Consider the following 24850-nt stretch of genomic DNA (forward strand, 5'->3'; position numbering starts at 1 on the left):
CCTCGGATATGGAGGGACAACTATAAATTATATGTGGATTTTCAGCTGCACGAAGGGTCAGTGCCCCAATACCTGCACTGTTCAAGGGTCAGCTATACATCAAAACTGTTCAACAAAGAGCACATCAAATAAAGTTAACATAGAGAAGACAAACATTAATATCTAGCCCAGCACTGTCAGACAGCCTTCTGTGAAGATGGAAATGTTCTGTATCTATTTATCCAATATGGTAGCCACTAGCCACGTGGGAACAGTGAGCACAGGAAATGTGTGGATAGTGTAACCGAGGAACTGTATTTTTGATTTCATTTAGTTAATGTTATTATAAATTGCCACATGTGGCCACTGGCTACTGTACTAGAGTGGACAGGTCTAGAACATAAAACGGATTCCTGCAAACACAAGAAAAAGACCTTCCAGAAAACTAGGCAAAGGGTATGAACTGGCAGTCTGCAGTGGGGGGAACTTAAATGACTAACAAATAAATGAAGATGCTCAACCTTGCTAATAACCAGAGAAACGTAAATTAAAGCCACAGTGAGATACATCCATGAGGTCTGCAAAAATTAGAAAATCAGAACCCTCTGAACGTGGTCATGGATATGGGGCACAAGGACCCCTCATGCACGGAGTGGTACAGCTGCTCTGGAAAGCAAAGTGGCTTTCAACTTTCACTTGGTGAAATTAAACACATGCGCCCCCTGGGGTCAGCAAAACCACTCCTAGCAGTTCACAGCACTGGAAGGGGATGCGCTGTGTCATAATACTTGTGTGTGGCAGCTGGGAGTTGGTGGCGACTTGGATGTTCACCACGAGGGAAATGGGTAAGTCAAACGCACTGGATGCCCATTCTGGAATACGAACAGTGGTCAGACACCTGGCTGGGCCTTAACACCATAGCAGAGGGTGGAAAAAGTAGCAAACAGAACAAGATGCTATTTAGATAAGCTTAAAACAAATATGTACAGAGAATACAATACTATTTATTCTTCGGTTATGCACGTGGATGGGGACATATATTAACTGCATTGGAATGGCAGCCAATGAGAAGAGAATGGAAATGGCCATGAGGAGGAAGAGGATGAAGAATATAAAACGATGGTGGCTTTACGTGAACAGAAGTGTATATTCCACTCCTCTTCCTCTCACGTTTCCTGCCCAGCTTATCAGTTAATCGCGTTGGCTTGGCTCTCCCAACATTTCCCAGACAGGACCCCTTCCTAGCCTCTCCACCACCATGGAGGCAATCCAAGCCGTAGCATCTCAGCCTAAGCCACTGTTCACCCCTCCGAACTGGCCTTTCCGCTTCTACTTTTGCTGCCTACAGAGCTCTCCACAGAGCATCCCAATAATTCGTTTCATGTCACCCCTCCAATCAAAACCTTCCACTGGCTCCCCCTCACCCCGGAACAAATCCAGTCCCTACCATGGACCAGAAGGTCCTACCTGATTTGTTTCTGCCACACTCTCTGGCTCATTTTACCAGTTCGACCCCACTCACTCTGCTTTGGCCAAACTGGCTTCCTTGCTGTTTTCAAACTCGCCCGTACGCTCCCACCTTGGGGGCTTTTATCTGCCATGTCCTCCAGAGGCAGCTGTTCTCGTGGTCTCCCTGCAGAAGTCAGCTCCCTGACCCCGCCTGCACCTAAAACAGCAACGCTTGACACCCCCTCTCCCCTCCCCCAGCCCTCATCCCCGCTGACATCTTCTGTCCTATTGGCTCTGTCACCTCTCTCCCACACTAGAAAGGAAAACTACAAAGGCAGAGGCCCCTGCTCTGCTGCCTGTTGGTTGCCACGCGCCCACAGTGCCTGGTACACACTGCGGGGGGCAGCGGGGGGCTACCTATTTGTTGAATATTTCATTTCCTAACTCGACTGGCTGCACCCGACATCCAAAGAGAAAACAGAATCAAAATGGAACAAAACAAAATGCATATGCCAGACTCTCTAATAAATCTCAGCTGGGTTTTATTTAACGAGACAAGCTACACGAAATGCCAAAATACGAACAAGATCCAGGTGTGAGGTTCTTCTATGTCCAGAGACCTCACAGACCAGGGAGCTACTAGACCCATTGCCCCACATCAATCAAACCCCATAACCATAACACCTAGCCACCTTTACCTCTCCTTGACAAGGCTGACTACTCAGAAGAAAACCCCCAGGGTGAACGCAGGCCCCCTTAGGTGCAAGCGTGCACCCAACTGGGTCGAGAGAGAGGAGGGCTGGCTCTAAGCAGGCGCCCCCACCCCGGGTCTCTGGGCTCCTGCCGCCCAGAGCAAGGGCCCTGAGAGGTTTCCAGGGAAACCAGTGTTGACCTCTGGAGAGGCAGGAAGCAGGCAAGGCAGAGGAATCCCTGAAAGGAAACCTTCTGCTCCCACAGCCACTTCACAAACCCTTCTCCCCAGGGTCAGCACACGTCTGGGGACTGTGAACAGGGAGGCGGTGTGGCCTAAGGATTTTGCAAAGGGTGGTCAACTTGAATCATGCTGGCTAGTTTGGTGGGATGACCACAAGAGGTCTGATGCTGTCTGAGGGTTGAAAATCCTGCCAGGGAGGGGCCTGAGCAAAGAAAGGGACCAGACTCCTCCCCAGCTGGGGCTCAGAGCTACTGGAATGTGCTGGCAAGAGAAGGCGGAAGGAGCTGGCACCGGTGGTCAACCCTGGGGACGTGAGGAAGGCCAGCAGCCTGTGTCTCCAGGACCAGGGCGGCCTCCATATCCTGAAGGCTCTGAGGTCCTGGAGAAGGGAACGCGGCCGGACATCTGGCCTGCTGGGCCCCACCCTGCTTTCAGAGGTGGAGCTCGGCGGCCTCGGGGAGGCAAGGTGAGCAGACAAGGAAGGGGGCTCTGGCTTAGCCGGGATGGGCACTGTCAGGCAAAGACGGGAAAGCAACAGGTTCAGGCCTGTCCCCTGTTGCTGTCACTGCTTAGGGCCCAAGGGGGTGCCTTGGAGATGGAGGCCGGGGGACAAAGGAACATGGAGAGTTCAGAAACCATTTTAGTTCCTGGAATCTTATGACCCAAACTTCCTTCACACGCTGAAATCCCCATTCCACCCCCTTCTCCCACATGCTAACTAGTCACGTCCCATACTAAACATGGGGCAGGGAGGGCAGCTTTGGGACGGCCTTATCTTCTCTGACACTGACTTGGGGCCACACTTCAAACTTCCCAGGAGGTCCCACCTCCACCCAGCCCAATGCCCAGGGTGCTCTGAGGGTCCAGGAGTTCCTCCAGTTCACATACAGACATGAACAGCCCCCTCCCTACTGGACGGTCATAACACCTGACGCAGGAGGAAATGCAGTAGCTGCAGCCGGGAACCCTACAGCAGCATCCGTGGTGAGGACCAGATGGTTCCACATCCAACCCACCACAACGGATACGGTAAAAATGAACTGCTTCGTATTATTTATGATAGCCAAGATATGGAAGCAACCTAAGTGTCCATCAGCAAAGGAATGGACAAAGAAGATGTGGTACATATATACAATGGAATACTACTCAGCCATAAAAAAGAATACTGCTCAGCCATTTGCAGTAACATGGATGGAGAGTACTGTGCTGAGTGAAAAAAGTCAGACAGAGAAAGACAAACACAGTATGATCTCACTTGTATGTGGAATCTAAAATACGACAAACTAGTGAACAAAACGTAAAAGGAGGAGACTCACAGATTTAGAGAACAAACTAGTGGTTACCAGTGAGGGAGAGGGGCAAGACAGAAGTAGAAGATTAAGAGGTACAAAGTATTAGGTAAAAAATAAGCTTCGGGCTTCTCTGGTGGTGCAGTGGTTCAGTCCGCCTGCCGATGCAGGGGACACGGGTTCGTGCCCCGGTCCGGGAAGATCTCACATGCCGCGGAGCGGCTAGGCCTGTGAGCCATGGCCGCTGAGCCTGTGCGTCCGGAGCCTGTGCTCCGCAACGGGAGAGGCCACAACAGTGAGAGGCCCGCGTACCGCAAAATAAATAAATAAATAAATAAGCTTCAAGGATAGGGGCTTCCCTGGTGGCGCAGTGGTTAAGAGTCTGCCTGCCAATGCATGGGACATGGGTTTGAGCCCTGGTCTGGGAGGATCCCACGTGCTGTGGAACAAGTAAGCCTGTGCGCCACAACTACTGAACCTGTGCTCTAGAGCCCTCGTGCCACAACTGCTGAAGGCCAGGCGCCTAGAGCCTGTGCTCTGCAACAAGAGAAGCGACCACAATGAGAAGACTGCGCACTGCAACGAAGAGTAGCCCCCGCTCACTGCAACTAGAGAAGGCCCACGGGCAGCAACAAAGACCTAATGCAGCCAAAAATAAATAAATTAAATAATAAAATTTAAAAAGTATATATATATATTTTAAAAAGCTACAAGGATATATTGTACAACATGGGGAATATAGCCAATATTTTATAATAACTATAAATGGAGTATAACCTTTAGAAATTGTGAACCACTATATTGTACACCTGTAACTTACATATTACTGTACATCAGCTATACTTCAATTTAAAATTTTTTTAATTAAAATTTTAAAAATGAACTGCTTTATGTACAGCATTGTGACTGTAGTTAATAACAGTGTAGCGTGTATTTGAAAGTTGCTAAGAAAGTAGATCTTTTAAAATTTTTATTTATTTTTGTTTTATTATTTTTTATCAAAGTATAGTTCACTTATAATATTATATTAGTTTCAGGTATACAACACAGTTATTTGATATTTTTATAGATTACACGCTATACAAAGTTATTATGAAATACTGGCTATATTCCCTGTGCGGTACATTACATCCTGTACTTATTTATTTTACACCTGGTAGTTTGTACCTCTTAATCCTCTTCACTTATTTTGCCCCTACTTCCACTCCTCTCTGGTAACCACTGGTATGTCCTCTCTATCAGTGAGTCTGCTCCTGTTTTGTTATCTTTGTTCATTTGTTTTATTTTTTAGATTCCACATGTAAATGAAAACGATCTTAAATGTTCTCATCACAAGAAAAAAGATCATCACTATGTGTTGTGACGGACATTAACTAAACACTGCGGTGATCATTTTGCAATTTATGTATATAATGAATCATTATGCTGTATAACTAAAACCAATTTGATATTATATACATCAATTATATCTCAATAAAAAGAAGAAAAATGAATCACTATGAAAATCATCACCTCTCGGATGTCACAACGATGCCAAATTGCCATAAAAATCTCTGTCTACTTTCCTCTTTGGAGTTTATCTTGTTACAGATAATAAGTGTCTGTGGCCTGTGCCAGCCTGCAGACCACACTGTGAGCCCTGTGCTCTGGACCAGCAACTCTGTCCACTAGCGCTTCTAGAATAATGGAAACGTTCTATCACAACGTGCACCTGAGATGTGGCTCGTGAGACTGCAGAAGTGAATTTCTGACTTTATTACATTTTAGTTAACCTAAATGTTTAATTAAGTAGCCACATGTGGCTAGTGGCTGCCAGATTGGTCAGTGCAGATCTAGAGTAATTGCTGGGACACAGAGAAAACACCATGTAACTGCCAGACCGTCCCCCCAGGCTGACTCCAGACTGAACATGGAGAAAGAAAAGGCAGGAATATTCTTAAACCCATCTTCCCTTTGATGTGAACATTTGGCCTCCCTGTGGTTAATAATGGGTCGCAAACATTCACAGACATGGACGGACACACACACACACACACACACACACACACACACACACACACAGAGTCCCTGAAACCATCTAAATGTTCGAGCAGATGGAGGAAGAAGGGCCACCCACAGAGTCGACAGGGCCAACCTCTCCCTCTTGGGAGGACAGAAGCCCTTCCTGACACAGGCGGAGGCTGGGGGCCACCCTTCCATCTGCCCCACGGAGCCCAGTTCTCCTAGGAGCAGCCGTGGGCCAGACGTACCTTTCCCAGCCTCTCGCACAGCTGGGCACACAGCTGGAACTCCTTGGCGTAGCTCAGACACTTAAGGGACAGCTTTGGCTCCTTGCACTCCAGATACGTCTTGGCCAGTTCCAAATATTCCACCTGCTTTTCCCTGGGAGGGGGAAATAGAACAGAGTTTCCATGGAATGTGATACCAGTAGATTGAACCTGAAGCTCTCTCTCAGAGCAAACCTGAAATGACCCCCGAGGCTCTTACTTGGGGCTGACTTTCTTGGATTTCATGTTCAGGGCGGTGCTGTGGGCCAGAGCCAGCTTCTCCTTTTCCAATGCACCTCCCTTTTGGAAACACTTGGCTGCAACCTGGAATAGACCAAAGGTTTCTGTTTCCAGCAAGGTCGCAGAGGTGACACAGGAACAAGAGTTAAAGCACACATTCCATGTTTTCACGGACAAAGCACTGGGTCTCACCCCAGCCAAATCCGTGAGGGAGGGGCAGGAAGGTGCTGAAACACTAAATAAAACAGCCTCAATTGGGACTGACATATACACATTGCTACATGTAAAATAGATATAACTAATAAGGACCTACTTATAGCACAGGGAACTCTACTCAATACTCTGTAATGACCTATGTGGGAAAAGAATCTAAAAAAGAGTGGATATATGTGTGTGTATAACTTACTATGCTGTGTGCCTGAAACTAACACAACGCTGTACATCAATTATACTCCAATAAAAATTTTTAAAAAAGAAAAGAAAAAACAGCCCCAGAGGATAAAGCCTAATTGTGTTACCAGCTAACACTTTGGACTCAAAGCTTCCCTTTGGAAACACCTAGGAGCCATGGAAAAGGCACATCAGACATATTTTTACAGGTCACCGTAATAACACCCTCATCTGATCTTCAATAGCCGCGTGTGAGATGTTTTATCCTTCCCACACTATTTGGTAGCAACCTCAAGTCAAGGACATGGAGAAACTGGCCCAAGGTTGCCCAGTGGCTTTTCTGGGCTCAACATAGGTCCCCTCTAGTTGGTAACAACCAAGGCTAGTGGGCAGTGTTGGCAGAGCAGCAGCAGTGCACCTATTATGGTAGAAACGGGGACAGAGATGGTGTCCTAACACATCCCAGAAGATGACTGACCAGATCCTTGGCACATGCAGACCTGTACGCTGCAAAGAGAAGATGGGCAGACAAGTGTCCCAGGGGAGTCAGCCTGCTCCCTGCTCCCCACCAGCAGAAAGTTGCTGACATCATGTCTCCAAGTACGGACTACAGGGCAGAAAGTTCATGTTCTGCCCAGCATGTAGGGATTAGGCCTCAGTGTGGGCAAGAGAAGGATTAAGTGGCACTTACTGATAACACAGGCAGGATGGCATCTCTCCCCCGGGGCTCTCTGTTCCAGCCTCCCCAGCCCCGTGGGCCTCCTTTCATTCCTGTGACACGCGAAATGCTCCTTTCTGCCACAGGGCCTTTGCACACACTCTTCCCTCCGAGTGAAATGCTCTTCCATCCCTCCTCTGCCTGCTTAACGTCATGTACCCTACAGGTCCCAGCTCAAGGCTCCCACTCAAAGCAGCCTTCTCTGGCCACACCGTCTAGGACAGGCGGTTCTGGAGGCAGCTTGTCATTCACATGTGACATCGGAAACTGCTGGCTCCGTGCCCTTTTCTGTATACCTGTCCTGCCCACTGTCACATCCCCATGACCTAAATGCAATGCTGGGCCCACAGCTCCACAGGATATGCTGAATGAATGGATCTCAAGGGTTTCCACTTGTACGGTGGTTCTGAGACACTTACTGACATGCAGCCCCAAACAATATACTTCCTGAGTCCCAAAGCCCTTTAGCAGAGTCAAAATAAAGTCAGGTGAGGGGGAGGCTTTTTATAACATTCTCATCTGTGCTACTCCCCTCAAAAGATTTTGGATTCAAACATTCAAAAGGTATCTTTCAAGGGATAAAGAATTGGAAATCCACGGGCAATACATATAAACACCAGCTGTGTTCTGAAGCGAGAAAGGGAAAGACTTTATAGGTTTCTAATTTCATACCCACACCTGCTGCCCACATTGTCCTGCCCTATCCCCTCTCCGAAAAAAAAAAAATCTTGGTTTTATAACAACAGCCAGGTGTTTAGTATTCCTTGCCAATTACAACAGGGATGGGCAGTGAATACAGTGCAGGGCTCAGTCAACTTCTGCAGCTGCATATTTATGGAAACACTATCCCGACACGACTAAACACACAACGGTGCAAACTGTTTTCTCCTCCCTTACACCTGATGGCAGGGGTGACCACAGGCCTTCACCCCTCTCTGTATCCATCCTAGCCCCCTTATGGAGCAACTCTGCAGCTTCCCCCATCGGGAGTGCAGCCTGTTCCCCATCCCTCCCGACAGAAGGATTTCTCAGCGGGCAGAGGCCAGGACCCTTCCTCTTCCTATGATCACACGCTGGCACTTGGCCAAAAGGAAGGCTTGTCATGACCGCATGGGGGTGGTGGGGAGCGGGACAGGGAGATCTCTGCATGGCGGGTGACCTGATGTCGCAGAAGGGGCAGCAGCACAAGTACCATGACCCCGACCCCCTCCCCGTCCTGGTGACAAATGCAGTGATGAGAAACCTGCTGGTGAGGCTTGACGAGGCCACAGGTCACCCAGACCTCTCTCTCCTTACCTTCCAGCACTGGTGTTTAGCATAGTAATCTCCTTGGGCGATCCACTCCGCAGGGGTTGAGGTTTTAACAAACATGCTATCATCGAGGTCTAAAATGAAAGAGAAACATGGGTTTGCTTCTCTGGGGATCCCTTCACTGAAACCTGTTATGGGCTCTATTTTGTTCCCCTACACCCAAAATTTCAAGTGTTGAAGTCCTAACCCCCAGTCGCTTGGAATGTGACTGTATTTGGAGACAAGGGTCTTTAAAGAGGTAATTAAGGTCAAATGAGGTCATATGGGTGGGCCCTGATCCAATGTGACTGGCATCCTTATAAGAAGAGGAGATTAACACATACGAACAGACACAGGGGGCTCACACAGAGAAAAGGCCATCTACAGCCAAGGAGAGAGGCCTCAGAAGAAATCAAACCACTGACAGCTTTATTGATCTTAGACTCCTAGGCTCCAGAACTGAGACAATAATTTCTGTTGTGTAAGCCACCCAGTCTACGGTATTTGTTATGGTGGCCTGAGCAAACAAACACACCTACGTTGTCTGTCTAGCGTTCATGTAAGGCAGAGTGTAGCTTACCAAGCCAGGTTGTAGTGGGTTTTGGGAGAAGGAGGTGGAGGTGAGAAAAGATGCTCTTTGATTTTTGAACTTTGGTCTGCCTTCCCTTCCTAGGGATACGAATTAGAAGACAGACAGCAATTTCCAGCTCCTCCTTGAAAACCCAAAGCCATGTAGCTCTTGGCAAACTCCCATGCCGGGGCCTTAGCAGGGGAAAAGGTGATAGGATATGACAGTATTTCCAAATGTGCAGACTTTGCCCTCATCACAGCAAGCGATCTGACACATTCTGGTTGGTGGACGTTGACCACTGCCACCACCTGCTATTGGTCCCGTCTGTCAGCCTCAGCAGCTGGCGGTGACTGCACTGGCCCCCCTTGCCGAGGACCCCCGAGCACCGCCAGCGGTGGTGGGGGTGGGGGCGGAGGCGACACTCTCTGGGGATTCCGAGCCACAGCTTCACGAAACACACAAAAGGCTGAATATCAGGACGACGTGGAAGTCAAATCTGAGCCGGAAAGGTCAGAGTCCCCTCAGCCAACAGAGGTCAACCAGAGGGGCCAGGCAGACAGGCCAGCTTTGTTTAGGTGGTGCAAAAACACACGCCAGGGCTTCCTCGGTGGCACAGTGGTTGAGAATCTGCCTGCCAACGCAGGGGACACAGGTTCGAGCCCTGGTCTGGGAAGAGCCCACCTGCCGCGGAGCAACTGGGCCCGTGAGCCACAACTACTGAGCCTGCGCGTCTGGAGCCTGTGCTCCGCAACAAGAGAGGGCGCAGTAGTGAGAGGCCCGCGCACCGCAATGAAGAGCGGCCCCCGCTTGCCACAACTGGAGAAAGCCCTCGCACAGAAACGAAGACCCAACACATCCATAAATAAATAAATAATTAAAACAAAACAAACCAAAAAAAACACATGCCAATCCTTGCAGCCCCCCGCACGCACTGTGTGTAAAGCTGACTTTGCAGCATCTTGTTCTGGTGCTGTGTGCACTGTGAGTGTCCAGGTGACATCTTATTCCCACAGCAAAGCCCCACACAGTATCTCTGCATCTGGCCGGTGACCTCTACTGGTGCCGCGTTGAAGAGACCCCCAAATGCAAAGTCACCACACTCGTCCCCAGCTCCCCAGAACAGTGAGAACAGATGTCCTCAAAGACTTTACCACGTGCAACTCGTAATTCACAATTAAGACGGGACTTTTCCTTGCATTCTTAATGCAAACAAGAGATAATATTAATTGTAATCCTTTTTCATTTTGAATTTTTAAATTAAAAAAAAATCGCCAATCTTGATCTCTTATAATGGGTCGCCAGAACATATTGTGAGAATAAAAGGACTCGGAGCTGCGGGGAGGAATAAGAACCACCACGGTAGGCCAACGCACTCGTTTTCCTTTTAGTAGAGGAAGTGGAGGCCCAGGGGGAGAAAGTGGTAGCTGAATTAAGTCCCACGGCTGCACAGGTGGAAAGTTCTAATGAGAAGCCAGGTTAACCCCAAGCCTTAGACTTTTCACATTATAGCACCACAGTCAGGTCCCAGGAATAGAGCTTCTAATCCTGGTCCCCAACTGAGCCATTGGCTGTAACCAGAAACAGTCTCCGTAAAACTGGCTGGAAAATGCTCAGGAAACCAACAAACCTCTCTGCAGCCACAGAGCTGTGGGCTTTCCTCCATCTTTGGAGAAATGCACCATGGCCTGGAGCAGCCAACTCAACAGCTAACCCCCAAGAAACAGAACAATTTTCTCCTTCATGAGGGCTGATTATTTATCTCCCAGTTATCCCATCAGGAGACCTTCATTCCATTTTTTAATTAGCTAGCCTTTGTAACTTATGAAAAACAATACATAATGATGTTGTTTTTTTTTTTAAACACTGCAAGCAGCACGGAAATGGTGAAAAGTTAAAGAGGTCCACATCTAGTTAACAATCTCACACCCACCGGTCCCAGCACCAGAGGAGCCACTGCAGACACTTTCACCTTCACGGACACTTAAGTCATTTTTAGTTTCTTATCATTATAAACAGGGCTGTAACGAGCGCTCTCGTGCATGTTATCTTAGAGATTGTATAAAAGAGTATCTCTGGATAGATCCTTAGAAGTGGAATTACCGGGTCAAAAGGTAGGTGCATTTTTTATTTTGATAGATACTGCCAAACAGCTGTCCAAAAGTCCACAGTTAATTTGTATTCTCCCAGCAAAGTCTACTTTGTCTATCCTTTGCCCATGATCCTTACCTTTTAGGACAAATAAAAGTTCTTCCCTGAAGGAGTTAACCCTCCCACTCTCATTACAACTTCAGTCTCCCACACACTTTAGCGATAAATAGGAACACTCATGTCTCAGAAGAATGTGGAAAGAAAGTGTTTTCCAAAACCGATAACCTTTACCCTCGGCCACAGGGCAGCTGAGAGTAACATGCTTTCTGTCCAACAGCCAGAATATTTTAATGAGCACTTACCTTTATTTACATCCATTTTCACGACTTTGACAAAATTCCTTTTCATGAAATATTTGAAAGCAGGAGCCCGTTTCTCTGGGTTTTCGTCAAAGATCCAGAGGTTGACCCGAGCCCGGGTGATGGCCGTGTAGAGCTGCTTCAGCTCCCCGTTCAGGAGCTAAAGACAGGATGAGGACCAGGGCATGAGCCTTCAGGCTACAATACAACGTGTCTCACTTCAACGGGCTTATTCTGATTTTGGAGGAATATTCAAAAATTAAGTTTTATGAAGTACAGCCCAGGCCTGAGCAGGACGTGGGGAGCCCACTATGGCCGCAGCACAGGGAAGCAAACTCTAGCGAGGGGGGCAGTGTTAGTACAGGCCCACCCTTGAATCTGCTGTACTTGTCCACTTTGAAATAATTATAGATCCCTAGGAGGTTACAAAGATACTGCAGAGAGGTCCCATGTACCTTTCACTCAGTTTACCCCAAAAGTCACATCCTACGCAATTACTGTAACTTATTTTTAAAAATTGGAGCAGTGGGAATTCCCTGGAAGTCCAGGGGTGAGGACTCCACACTTTCACTGGCAAGGGCCAGGGTTCAATCCCTGGTCGGGGAACTAAGATCCCACAAGCTGCACAGTGCGGCCAAAATTTTTAAAAAAATAAAAAATTAAAAAAATGGAGCAGTCCCACGCTGCTACTGTGACTATTATTAGCACTATATTACTCCTGACCTACCCCATGACTGAGGACTCTGGGTATAAGGGGACTATGTCTTAGACTCAGGGAGGACCTCCTTGATTAAATCATGCACATTTCAAAACAACGGATTTGTGGCTACCCAGAGGTCTGCACAGCTTGGCGATGATTTAACATCTATGTGCAGAGCCTTCCAGGTAGTTACAGAAATAACCGGATAACTGCTCTTCTGTTTATTTGTTTTCTACTATGTAGGAGACATAAAACTAGGACAGCAGTTTCTCCCAAAGCTTTTGGTTTTTGCCGGTTCGGTTTTCTGTGGTATTGCCCTCACTCTCGAGGCCTCTGTCGGCCTTCGTCGGTCTAGAACTCCACAGAGCTTTTCGGCTCTGGCCTACTTCTCGGTGATGTAGTGGGACGCCCAGGGGAAGGGAGACAGGGTCCCTTCACAGACAAGGCTGGAAGACAATGGTCTCCACTGACTACAGTCACGGACGTCACTTCTGAGTTCCCCGTCAGCCATGTCAGAGTTTCTGAACAGAGCTCCAGAGGCGAACAGAAGGTGCTACCCTCACCCTTTGGCGGCCCACATCAAGCCTGGCTCTCTGCTGAGAAGAGGGGGTCGCCAGTGCTGAGCCCACCACATTCCCTTTCCCATCCTCCACCCCCTAGTGCTGACGGACAGGAAGACCCGCAGCACAGGCTCCATCTTTAACCCCATCTTATCGGCCAAGCCCTGCTTACTGGCTCCCTGTCAAGCAAGCTCATGGACCCCTGGCTGATACTCACCTTGTACATTTCCGGATTCACCATGAAAGCCCCGCCCTGGGAGGAGCTGCATTTCTCTACGGGCACCTCAATCAGCTGTCGGCTTTCCTCTCTGGACTCGGAGGATGAAGGGGTAAATGAGGAAATGATCTTCCATTCCTTGTAAGCCTGAACAACAAAGACAAATGAAAGACCAGCAGAATATGCTTCTGCAGTGCACATCCAGCCTCCCTGGGCCTCACAGAGAACTGAGCCCCCTTTGCCTGGCACGGCAGCCAGGCCTTCAGCACCAGCCGTGAGGAGGTGGCCATCCTATGGCCTCAGAGTGGGGGTCGGGGCCCAGGTGGTGCAGGCAGGGATCAGGGCAGCTACCGAGAAGACCCCCCGACGCTCAGCTAAGACGGCCAAGAAGCAGGCACATGTGCTCACTTCTAGCACGAGTGTTTATGGCCTGGAGGTTCCTGTTGTTGAAAGAATGTCCACAAGCAGAATGGAGAGAGAAAACCAGTATCCTCACCTCTTTTCACAATGTGTTTAAAAAATGCCACTTAGGGTCAGTCATTAAGACACATGTGACGCTTAGGGTGGTACCCGCGGTGTCCATCCATGTTGTCACAAATGGCAAAATATCAACTCTATGGTGACAAATGGAAACTAAATTTTTTTTTAAGTTTTATTTTTATTTTTCCTTTTATTCTTCCTTCCTTCCTTCCTTCCTTCCTTCAATTTTTTGGCCATGCCACGCAGCATGTGGGATCTTAGTTCCCTAAGTCCCAGAAACTAAATTTTTGGTGGTAAGCATGCTGTAGGCTATATAGAAGTAGAAATACAATCTTGTACACGAGCGACTTATATAATGTTATAAACCAGTGTTGCCTCAATAAAAAATAAGTCTAAAAAATATAAATACAAAATAATTTGTGTTAAGCTTTGGGTTTCATACGACTAAGAGTCACAAATAACCAAGATAATAAAAATATAATTACTGCTGTTACATGTAGATAGTTTAGCCATGTTTAAATGAGTAATAAAGATGTAATAATTCATAAATTATTTTTACATCTATTCTATAAAATAGTCTTGCCCTTATGTCAGCAAAATTACTAGTTGTGTTATAACCGAATTTTCACATAATTTGTGTTATATTAAATGCCCAGGATTAAGAGATGTAATTGCATTCAAAGTGTAAATAATTTGAAATATTTTCACTGAAAATATGAATGCTAGGAAATGTAAGAATAAAAAATTAAAATTATTTTCTTATGATATAAAAAAAAGACATGTGACAAAATTTCCTAACCAGGTGATCCAATCAAGGACGGAGCTCGGGAATTCCTGGGCAGTCCAGTGGTTAGGACTCTGCACTTCCACTGCAGAGGGCCCAGGTTCAATCCCTGGTTGAGGAACTAAGATCCTGCAAGCCACAAGGCGCCCCCGTCCCCCCAAAAAAAGGATGGAGTGAAATTCAGGAGCCGTGGGGTATGCTGTGCAAGGTGGACTCTGAGGTCAGATGGAACAAATTAAATCTCGATTTGTCCACTTATTATGTGACCTTGAACAAATGCCTCTTCTAGGTCTCATTTTCCTGTTCTGTAAAATGTGGATGACAGAACTAACCACATTGTTGGAAAAATAAAAGGAGATAATCAATGTCAAGTGTCTCTACAATTCTCGATAAAGAGTTGACATTTTAGCCATTTTCCCCTTTACCCAAATCAAACCACAAAACCACGGTGACCTGTAGATCAGGATCTGTAAATTTTTTTGCTAAAGGGTCAGATGATAAATATTTTTGGCTTTGTGGGCTATATGGTCTCTACTGCAACTACTCTACTCCGCTACTGTAGAGCAAAAGCAGCTCTAGTCAACAGTAAATGAACGGGCAAGTGTGATGAAATGAAACGTTATCTTTTGACACTAAAACTGAATTTAATACTAAATTTTCGCATGCCAGAGGATATGATTTTCCTTTTGATTTTTTTAACCATTTAAAAATGTAAAAACCATTCTTAGCTCACAGGCAGTGAGCTGGGTTTAGCCCCCAGGCCATAGTTTGCAGACCCTGGGGAGGCAAACGTGACCAGATTATACACAGTATCTACAGTGAAGAATTCCCATGAAGTTTCAGATTTCATACTTTATTGTGTGTCTTGGGGGAGTAGGTAGTCAATTCTCCTATCCTTCAGTTTTTTATAAAATGGTGCTACTTGCCACCTATGTATCTTTTCAAGGATGATGGAAAGGTGGAATGGATATAGTTCATTACCTCCCTTCAGTTCCTCTATAATGTAAACTCTATAAACATTAGGTTAGGGACTTCCCTGGTGGCTCAGTGGTTAAGAATCTGCCTGCCAATGCAGGGGGCATGGGTTCGAGCCCTGGTCCGGGAAGATCCCACATGCTACAGAGCAACTAAGCCCATGCGCCACAACTACTGAGCCTGCGCTCTAGAGCTGGTGAGCCGCAACTACTGAGCCCACATGCCACAACTACTGAAGCACGCACGCCTAGAGCCCGGGCTCCGTAACAAAGACAAGCCACAGCAATGAGAAGCCCATGCACCACAATAAAGAGTAGCAACTGCTCTCCACAACTAGAGAAAGGCTGCATGCAGCAACAAAGACCCAAACGCAGCCAAAAATAAATAATAAAATTAAATTAAATTAAAAAAAACCACATTAGGTTAAATGCTTTAAATACTGTCTATTAAATAAGAGTGGTTATGCTACTAACCAATTAGGGAATTAATCACCAGGTTATGAGAAGAGATGTAAGTCATGTAATCAATTTTAGTAGTTGAAAGTTAAAAAAAAAAAATCTTCAGGACACATCTGTGACTATCTTTTCATCTTCATAAAGCTGTTTACCCAACTTAATTGTTTGCCAAAGAAAGCAGGCCAGAGACATGCATGCTAACGTCGGAGGAGGTTCGGCAGACAGCGGGAGGTGCAGGCTGCCTGAAGTTGGAAGGGCCAGTGAAGCTCCTGTATCTTTTTTTTTTTTTGCGGTACACGGGCCTCTCACTGTTGTGGCCTCTCCCGTTGCGGAGCACAGGCTCCAGACGCACAGGCTCAGCGGCCACGGCTCACGGGCCCAGCCGCTCCGTGGCATGTGGGATCTTCCCGGACCAGGGCACAAACCCGTGTCCCCTGCATCGGCAGGCGGACTCTCAACCACTGCGCCACCAGGGAAGCCCAAAGCACCTGTATCTTAAAACTGCTCGAAGGAGACGCAGAAGCTGCTCGTATGGCACATGACTAACCTGTTTCCATGAATAAAACACATTTCACTCTCAAGACAGAGCCTCCTAGGAGCGAGCACGTGTTTACGGCAAGAATACAGGCCTGCAGCACTCCCGGCAATAAAAGGAAGAAGCATCTAGAAGTCTTCCAGCTTCTTCTCTGGGGATTAATAATTATGAAGGAAAAGGACTTAGACTCTACCAGCAAGGCTTCTTTTGTGGGGCCTTTTCTCTAGGTTAGTTCAGCAACTCTTAAAAGTTGTGGTTTTGAAAGCCTCTCCTGTCCTGGTCACACATGAGTGTGAAGGAAGGGACTCCCCACTGGGGCAGAGTGTCAATGGCAAGCACCCCTCCAAGTTCCCACAGGAGGAGAGTTTGGAGGTGACCAGAGAATGACTTCCCCTCCCCCAAATGAGGCAAAATCCTACAAGAGAAGGCCTTGACATAACCATTCCTTGGTTCCTTTCTCATCTCAGAAGATGACCCTGGTGTCCATGTGGTTGAACAGGTAACAGTGAATCCTCTGAAGAGAAAAATCACAAGCCACCCCCAAAAGAAACCCCACGTGAGCAGCCAGACCACAGACGCATGGGGACTCCTGTGACCTCTGTTTTTCCTCTCCTTTGATTGTAGCATCTCCTCTCATTTGCTGACTGGTGCCTTTTGGTCCTGTGGTTGTGAATGATAAACTGAGGGTGTGCTTTGTGCTGGGGAATGCACGATTCCATTCCCTGGTAATTGGGAGGCATCACATCAGAAGTCTTTTTAGAATTCTCATTCTGTGTATAGGATGACGTGGATGTTACCACAAGACTTAATTTGTGATTGTTTTAATTTCATGCAACTCACTGATCCCTTGGTGGGAGCTTAGGGTCAAGGGATCCAGGATTGTGCCATTCCAGGGTCAGGGTGAAAGAGAATTAAGTAGATTTTTCTTTCACAAACAGAGTTGACCACAAGTTACCGATCCATAAGTCCAGAGCTCCTGGAGCTTCTTACTAGCACAAGCATACAACTGGCACTGAATAAAGGACACGAACAACAAAGTCTTACCCTTTCCTCTTTTAGGAGAGCCTCGGTCCAACCATGACCAATGGATGTATTATGAGAAAAAAAAAAGTTAGTCCTCGGAGATTAAAAATGGTTCCAGGATTAATGAGAATGCATCTGATTTTATCAGAAAAGTCAATAGAAAAGGAGTGCACTTAAGGTATGGTAATGATATATTCATTGTGGAAGGTTCTGGAAGCCGATTTGCATGCAGGGTATTAAAAGGAAGGGAGTACAGTGGAAAGATCTTGAGATTTGGAATTCAAAGCATCTGAGTTCATCTCCGAGCTCTGCCACCTACATTACGACTACAGGCAACTTATGTAACTTCCATGACCCTCAGCCTTATGTGTAGAATGAGAGTAATAAAAATACACACAACGTCAGAGGGTTGGTGGAGGATAAATTGAGACAATGCCTTCAAAAAGCACTTTATAAACTGTAAAACATCCATAGCAATATTAGTCATAGGTATTATCAAGGCAAATGTGACATTTAAAAAAAGACCAGAAAAAAACAAAACAAAAACAAAGGACTCCATTTAAAGGGTCAGTTCTGGAGCAGATTTTAAGGAGTCAAAGCTAACAGTGCTCGTGACTTGGGTATGAAAACAGCCCCTTCAAGCATGCACTGTGTGCAGCGGGGAGTCTGCAACGGGGACCAGGGTACAGCCAGCTATGTCCCCAAAGGAGACCCCACAGCATGGTCAGCAGCCAACCTGAGCCTCCACCGAAGACAGTGGTGAAGAGAAGGCAGTGGCTATGAAACTGAGGACAATGGCCTTGAGCTGGCGGCTCTACAAAACCATCACAAGGACTCAGGAGCCAAGTCAAGACAGTCGGCTGGCACAGAGGTCACTGGGGGTCAGTCTGGGGACTCTTTTGCTGCCATTGTGGGCAAGGGTGGCAAGCAGTGGTGGCAAAGCCATGCCTGGAGGGAGCTCAGGCAGGATGGCTGTTCTCGTCCCCTGCATTACCTGATCCTGTGGGCAGGAACCAAGGCTCACGTGTCTTCCCGCAGCTGTCTCCCTATGAATGACCTTGCCCGGTTCTGTCCTCATAGGGTGGACATTGCTAACCTTGCCTTCATTTGTAAGGCTCTCCTTAGACCTTGCTCCAACTTGAGGATCCTTGGGAGTCAAGGTTAACTGTAGCTAGTGAAAACCGGAAGCTGGCGCTTGGGTACCAGGCATTCAGAAAAGGTGAATACAAGAAAACAGGGAAGGGCAAGGCACGGGGAGAGCCATCCCACAACACGCTATGAAACAACCCACAGACATTGTCGAAAGCCGCATCCAAACACACAAAACCCCACACCAAATGGATGACGCTCCAAAAGGGAAACGGTCACCTGTGACCAACTCTCATCTACTCAGCTCCAAAATTCTCTTTCCTGGAGTGGAAGTGGAGCTCATACACACACATGCGCTGTGAGAAGAAGAATTCAGTACGACATACCTCAGAATCAGTGAAAAAGTTGTAAAGGAGCACGTCATCAAATTCTAGGCCTTTGGCTTCGTAAACTGTTAGCACAAGCGCCAATCCCAGCTCTTCTGGAATTTTCTCCTTTGCCATTTCATTGGCTACAAGGATTACCTAGGAAACAAAGGGGGATAGAAGAGAAAAAACTTCACATTGTACAAAGAGAAATCTAGTAAAGCTGAGACTATTTCTGTGGGAGGCAAGTAATGTCTTTGATGAGGAACGGCCGTCGTGGTGGGAATATTAATAACAATCCGTCACTCACCCATCTCTGAAACTTCCTCGTTCTGGGACAGGGGCTACTGAATTCTATGTTGTGGAAGAACTCAGCTTCTCAAACCTTTTTTCAACTGCAAACTGCCTTTTATTTTAAAACATACAATCTCAAGAAACTCACCTGGTGGGCTCCAAATTCAATGGGCTGGGTTTTTCTTTTGTTGCCTCGAAGCAATATTGCCAAGTCACTTACACTACAGGACTCCAGGACAATTGGTCTGGGACCATCAAAGAGGCCAGAATCCCTTGGAAGGCGATCAAAAGATTCCGGGAAATAGAACTGAAGTAAATCTACCACTCCAGATGCCAGATTGAGGATTCCTGGGATAAAAAAAGTCAGATACTGTACAACACGCCAACATGGCTGGGGTTTTTGGTTTGTTTTGTTTTGTTTTTGGCCACGCTGCACAGCTCGCGGGATCTCAGGTCCCTGACCAGGGACTGAACCCAGGCCACGGCAATGAAGGCCTGGAATCCTAACCAACTAGGCCGCCAGGGAACTCCCGTGCATTTTGTTTTCTTATTTTGGTTTTGCTTTTCTCCTGAGAAGCAGTATTGGTCCTGAGAGTACATACAATTGCAGCCAATTTCCAGATCCTGTTAGATTATCAGTTTGGCTCTGAGCTGTATTACTCCGGGTACCGCGGACAAAAGCAGAGATGTGTTTGCTGTCCTAAGAAGGTTTTGTAAATCTCATTCCTGGACTATATTCATGTGAGAGAAAATGACCTCATGAAGAAGAGTCAAGGCAGAAATGTAACTAAACACTTAGAGCTGTTAGAATGCTAATACAGGGGCTAATATACAGTTAAAAAACAAGAACTATCCTGTCCCCTGTCGTTGGTACTTAGAGCACTGGAGACAACACTACATGGTAAGAGCTGGACGTTAGGTGGGGCAGCAACCTCGGCTTCCATTGCCCTTTTCCACCAGGTTTATACCCAGCAAAGAGAGGAGTATACTAAATAATTGTCAGAGCTGGATAAAGGATTTTCCAAAGAGCTTTCTCCTTGGGTCCCATTTTTGTCTAAGAGCTGAAGTAACACTGACAGTGATGTCGACTAAACAAGAGGCACCTTCATAAAGATTAACCTGTTTATTAATTCTCACAACAGCCCGGTGAGACAGACCAGACAACCCCACTTTTACAAACAGGGACTCCAAGGTCCGAGAAGTTAGTAAACACCTCCAAAAGAAGCTGGACTGAATACGGATCATCCTGGGTCTCCCACTATTCTTAGGGGCCATGTGCCCTTTGCCCAACACCAGCTAGAATTCTATGAAATGGGCATATGTGTACCCATTGCTGTTACCAAATAGTAAAGGGAAATGTTACTATCCAATGCTATTATTATTAACACTATGCAATATAAAGAAATCAAGAATACAAGTGGAAACTGTTGAATTTAAGCAGATCAGCTGTGACTGTGGTTCAGAGATGTACACTAATGAGAGGATCAGAAAAAAGCACGGAAGTGTTCATTTCAGTGAAAAACTGGAATCCACTTAAATGCCCTTCTAGGGAACTAGATAAAATTTTTTATACAAACATGCTCAAAGAATAAAAGATGGTTCAGCTATAAAAAGCAATGAAGTACTGATACACGCTACAATATGGAAGAACCTTGAAAACACTGTGCTAAGTGAAAGGAGGCAGACATAAAAGGTCACATATTTTGTGATTCCATTTATATGAAATGTCCAGAAGAGGCAAACCCACAGACACAGAAAGTAGATTGGTAGTTCACAGGGGTGAGGAGGGGATAAGGGTGACTGCTAACGGTTATGGGGTTTCTTTTGGGGGTGATAAAAATGTTCTGGAATTAGACAGTGGTAATGGTTGCACAACCTTATGAATATATTAAAAAACCACGAAATTGCACATTTTAAACAGGTGAATGTTATGCTATGTGAATCTCAATTTAAAAAAGAATAAAAGATGGGGGAAGTATTCACTAAATATTCACTAAATTATGATTGATTAAACAATGTTAATCAATCATAACACTGATTATGTAAATACACATAATCAATCAATAAATGTGTGTGATAAATGCATATTTGTATATGGCCAGTAAAGAGATCAGAAGGAAATGAAACAAAATGTGGGTAGTGAGTAGCCTTACAGGGGCTTGAATTTTTTTTTTTAACGTTTTATGTGTTTTCTAAAGTCTCTCAAATCTAATACATATTATTGGGGCTTTTTCTGGTTCTATACACAGAAACATTTACGCACAGTCTTCCCTCTATCCTGACGGGAGGTGGAAAATGGAGTTTATGTAGTGATCATCTGGGTGGGTTGCCTACTACATAAAAAAAACCCCAAAAAAACAACTGCTCACAGGACAATTCCCTTTGCCATACTCTATCTTGCTGATCATAAAGGCTGCTGCCCCAGACCAGTGGTGCTGAACCCATGTACACCATCAGAATAAGGGGCTCATTCAACTACTCATGCCAGGTCCCCTCTACAGAGTCCGACAACAAAAAAGGGGGTGCCGTCTGGAGCTACCCCCTGGGGACAGAGAAATGTGAATGTCTTGGTCACCAAGCCCCCACACAGTGTCAGGTAGGGGAGGAGCTCAATATATGTTTCCTGAATGGATAAAATCTCGTATTTCGAGCATAAACTTCTTTGTGCCAGTTTTTCCTGCACAGCACAAGTAGAAAGTCACGGAAGAGCAAGAAGCTGAGCTGCTCAGACCCAGGCAGACCCTGTAATTGATGCGCAACGTCAGGAAGACTGTGAGAGCCCTGGAAAGCTGGGCTGAGCTGTGTGGTGTATGCTACACTCTGGGAGGCCACCTGGCTTCGAATTGTTTTCTGAATCCTTGGCTAAACAAATGTTAATCTATTTTTACACTGTAAGGGTGTTAAGAGTACCAATGTGTGTGTGTATGTGTATGTATGTGTGTGTGGTCTGTGTGTATTTTCTCTTTTCACCAAACCATAGCCTACCTGAAATGCATCCAGAAAAAGAGAATCTATCAAAAACCTACAATAAGCACCAGACTTAAATGGTGAAATGTTAAAAAAATATTCACATTAACTTCAGGAATAACATACGGATGCCTGTTACTGTTTCTGTTTAAGGTCCTAACCAATAAAATATGATACAAAAAAGAAATGACAAGTATAGAAGAGAAGATCAAACCTGCCCTTACCTGCATAAAAATATCAAAATGGTAAATGTAGTAAGAGTGTTCAGCAAGATTGTGAGATACCAGATCAACACACAAGAACCAACAGCATCCCTCTGTACCAGCAAGACATGGCTAGAAAATTTAAAAAGAGAAAAAAGGTGCAGCCATGATAGTAACCAAAAGTATAAGGTTTCTGGGACAAATCTAAGAGCTGTGTAAAATGTCTGGGGAAAATTATAAAATATTATTGAAGGCAGTAAAAAAAAAATCTGAACAGAGAAATATGCCAAGGTCATGGTTCAGAAATCCCTACAATGTAAAGATGTGAATTCTTCCCAAAGAGTGAGAACTTCAATTCCAATCAAAATTACAAAGAGTCACTGGAGAAATTTGATAATACAGTAAATAAAGACAGTGTGATAATAGTACAAAAACAGACAAATTAGACAAATCAAAAAAAATAGTGAGCCCAGAAACAGACTCACAGATATTTGAAAAGGAAGAATTGCAAATGAGGGGAAAAGATGGACCATGAGGTAAATGGCATCAGCACAACTGTTTATCCCTATGGAAAAAAGGAAAATTAGATCACAGAAGCATGATTTCAATAAAGACAATGTCACACCACACATACATTTTAAACTGAATTAATTAAATTTACCTAAATTTTGACACCTACCTAAATATAAGGAGCACAATTTAAAACCATTAAAAGACTACATAGGAGGTTACCTTAACCCCAGGTCAGAAAGATTTAAGTAAGACAATCATCAGACCACCGATGACCAGTTTCAAGATGACTGTCAGAGCTGACTGTGCTGTTTCTGCATGTAGCCTCCTCCCTCCCTCTATAAAAGCTCTTGACCACTGATTGGCAGGGTGGGGGGAAGGGGAGTTGGCCTTGGGACATGAATCTGACACCCCAGCCCCGGGTTGCTGGTCTCTGAAATAAAGCAAACTTTCCTTTCCACCAACCTTGCCTCTTTATTGGCGTTTGAGCAGCGAGCACCTGGACCCACTTGCGGGAAGTTTTTGACACCCAACGTGAGGCTGCGCTCTCGCGATATCTGGCTTCCAGGGTTTTCTTGGGAAGAGCTGCCGCCATGAAGAAGCACTGGGATGGCTGTGAGGAGCCCATTGCTCGTGGCTCACTGGATTCGGGAGGGGGATTTGGGGGGACGTTCCTAGCAGCTGCCCTAACCATTTGTTTCGGAGATCCTCCCTGTTTCTTCCTTGCTCGGCACTGGCTGCCAACATATGCTTTTCCTTGGTGCAACGGAAACACGCATCTGGACGAGCTGACGAGCGCCAAGCCTGAGTAAGGGCACTGGTGAGCACAAGGCACATTTTCTTTTGAGCATGAGGTGCTATCTGGGCATCTTGCCAGTTGGTTCTGACGTGTTTCTGACGTTGAGGACCATTTGTGTTGGGAAGTGTTTGTCTGGGACTCCGTATCGGTCATCCTCTCAGTGCATTTGTGACAGTTCTGTCTTCTGGTGTGTGAGTGTGTATTCCATTTGTGTGATTGGTATTCTTGTTGCTTTTTGTAAAATGGGAAATTCAGGTTCAATTCATTAAGAAAAATTTTGGCTATGAACCTATGACTAAGAAAAAGACGATTTTCTTTTTAACACTGTGGGCCAACAGTATTCTTCAGACTCCAGAGAAAATTGGTTAAGATGAAACTCTTCTGACACTCTAAACTGGTTCTTTTTTGCATATGCAGTTAGAGAAAGCTAGCTTGATAAAATACTGTTTTCAGAATTCTGACCCTGAGAGAACAAAAATATGCCTAGGAGAAAGCTTGAAATTAACGCTTATCATGTCCTTGAAATACAAACACAGCCCACTTTGCCTGAGACTTCAGCCTTGAGTTAATTAGCAGAACTACAAAAGATGTTTGGGTTCCTTAAACAGCATCTTGTACCACATTAAAGAGAAATTGTGCTATGAGAAAAATATATGTTTTTAGAGGTTATGTTCTTAAGCTTGCCAATCAGAAAATGCTGATATAGGGCTTCCCTGGTGGCGCAGTGGTTGAGAGTCCGCCTGCCGATGCAGGGGACACGGGTTTGTGCCCCGGTCCGGGAAGATCCCACATGCCGCGGAGCGGCTGGGCCCGTGAGCCTGTGCGTCCAGAGCCTGTGCTCCGCAACGGGAGAGACCACAACAGTGAGAGGCCCGCGTACCACAAAAAAAAAAAAAAGAAAATGCTGATATAAACAAACAGCTCAATTACTTGCTTCTTGGTTTTGTTAAGGTCTTTTAAGTTAAAAACTGTAATATGTAAAAATGATAAGGGAAGCATTTCAGTGTGTAAAGCAAGTAGGATATGCGTTGTCAGCAAGAGAAGTATAAAAAACGAAAATATTTTTGTTGAGGGATAAACGAAGAATAATTTTGTCTGGAAAGTGGATAACAAAGTGTGGTGCAGTCATGAATTAGACTACTAACAGCACTGAGAAATGCATGGACTGCAGCTCCATGGTATCAACATGCAGAAATCCCAAAACATTACTATAAGCAAAATTACGAAGTTGCAGAAAGGTACGTCTGGTATGAGTCCATTAAACAAAGTTTTTAAACATGTAAAATAATACTCTATGTTGTTCATGGACACATGCAGGAC

At 45.7% G+C, this 24850-nt stretch overlaps 1 protein-coding gene across 3 annotated transcripts in view; it reads right to left on the minus strand.

Annotated features, from left to right (window-relative positions):
* Positions 1-24850, minus strand: part of TRANK1 (tetratricopeptide repeat and ankyrin repeat containing 1) — a 65564-nt gene that overhangs the window by 10618 nt on the left and 30096 nt on the right. For all 3 annotated transcript variants that reach the window (XM_012536027.3, XM_033402179.2, XM_049715835.1), the window contains 7 exons: positions 19200-19399; positions 18779-18916; positions 13052-13198; positions 11578-11734; positions 8563-8651; positions 6139-6242; positions 5901-6033 (listed from right to left, as the gene is read on the minus strand). In XM_012536027.3, coding sequence (XP_012391481.3) covers positions 5901-6033; positions 6139-6242; positions 8563-8651; positions 11578-11734; positions 13052-13198; positions 18779-18916; positions 19200-19399 — 968 coding nt within the window. The remainder of the gene's footprint in view (positions 1-5900; positions 6034-6138; positions 6243-8562; positions 8652-11577; positions 11735-13051; positions 13199-18778; positions 18917-19199; positions 19400-24850) is intronic.

The sequence above is a fragment of the Orcinus orca genome, chromosome 10, assembly GCF_937001465.1.
Source record: "Orcinus orca chromosome 10, mOrcOrc1.1, whole genome shotgun sequence".
Taxonomy (NCBI): domain Eukaryota; kingdom Metazoa; phylum Chordata; class Mammalia; order Artiodactyla; family Delphinidae; genus Orcinus; species Orcinus orca.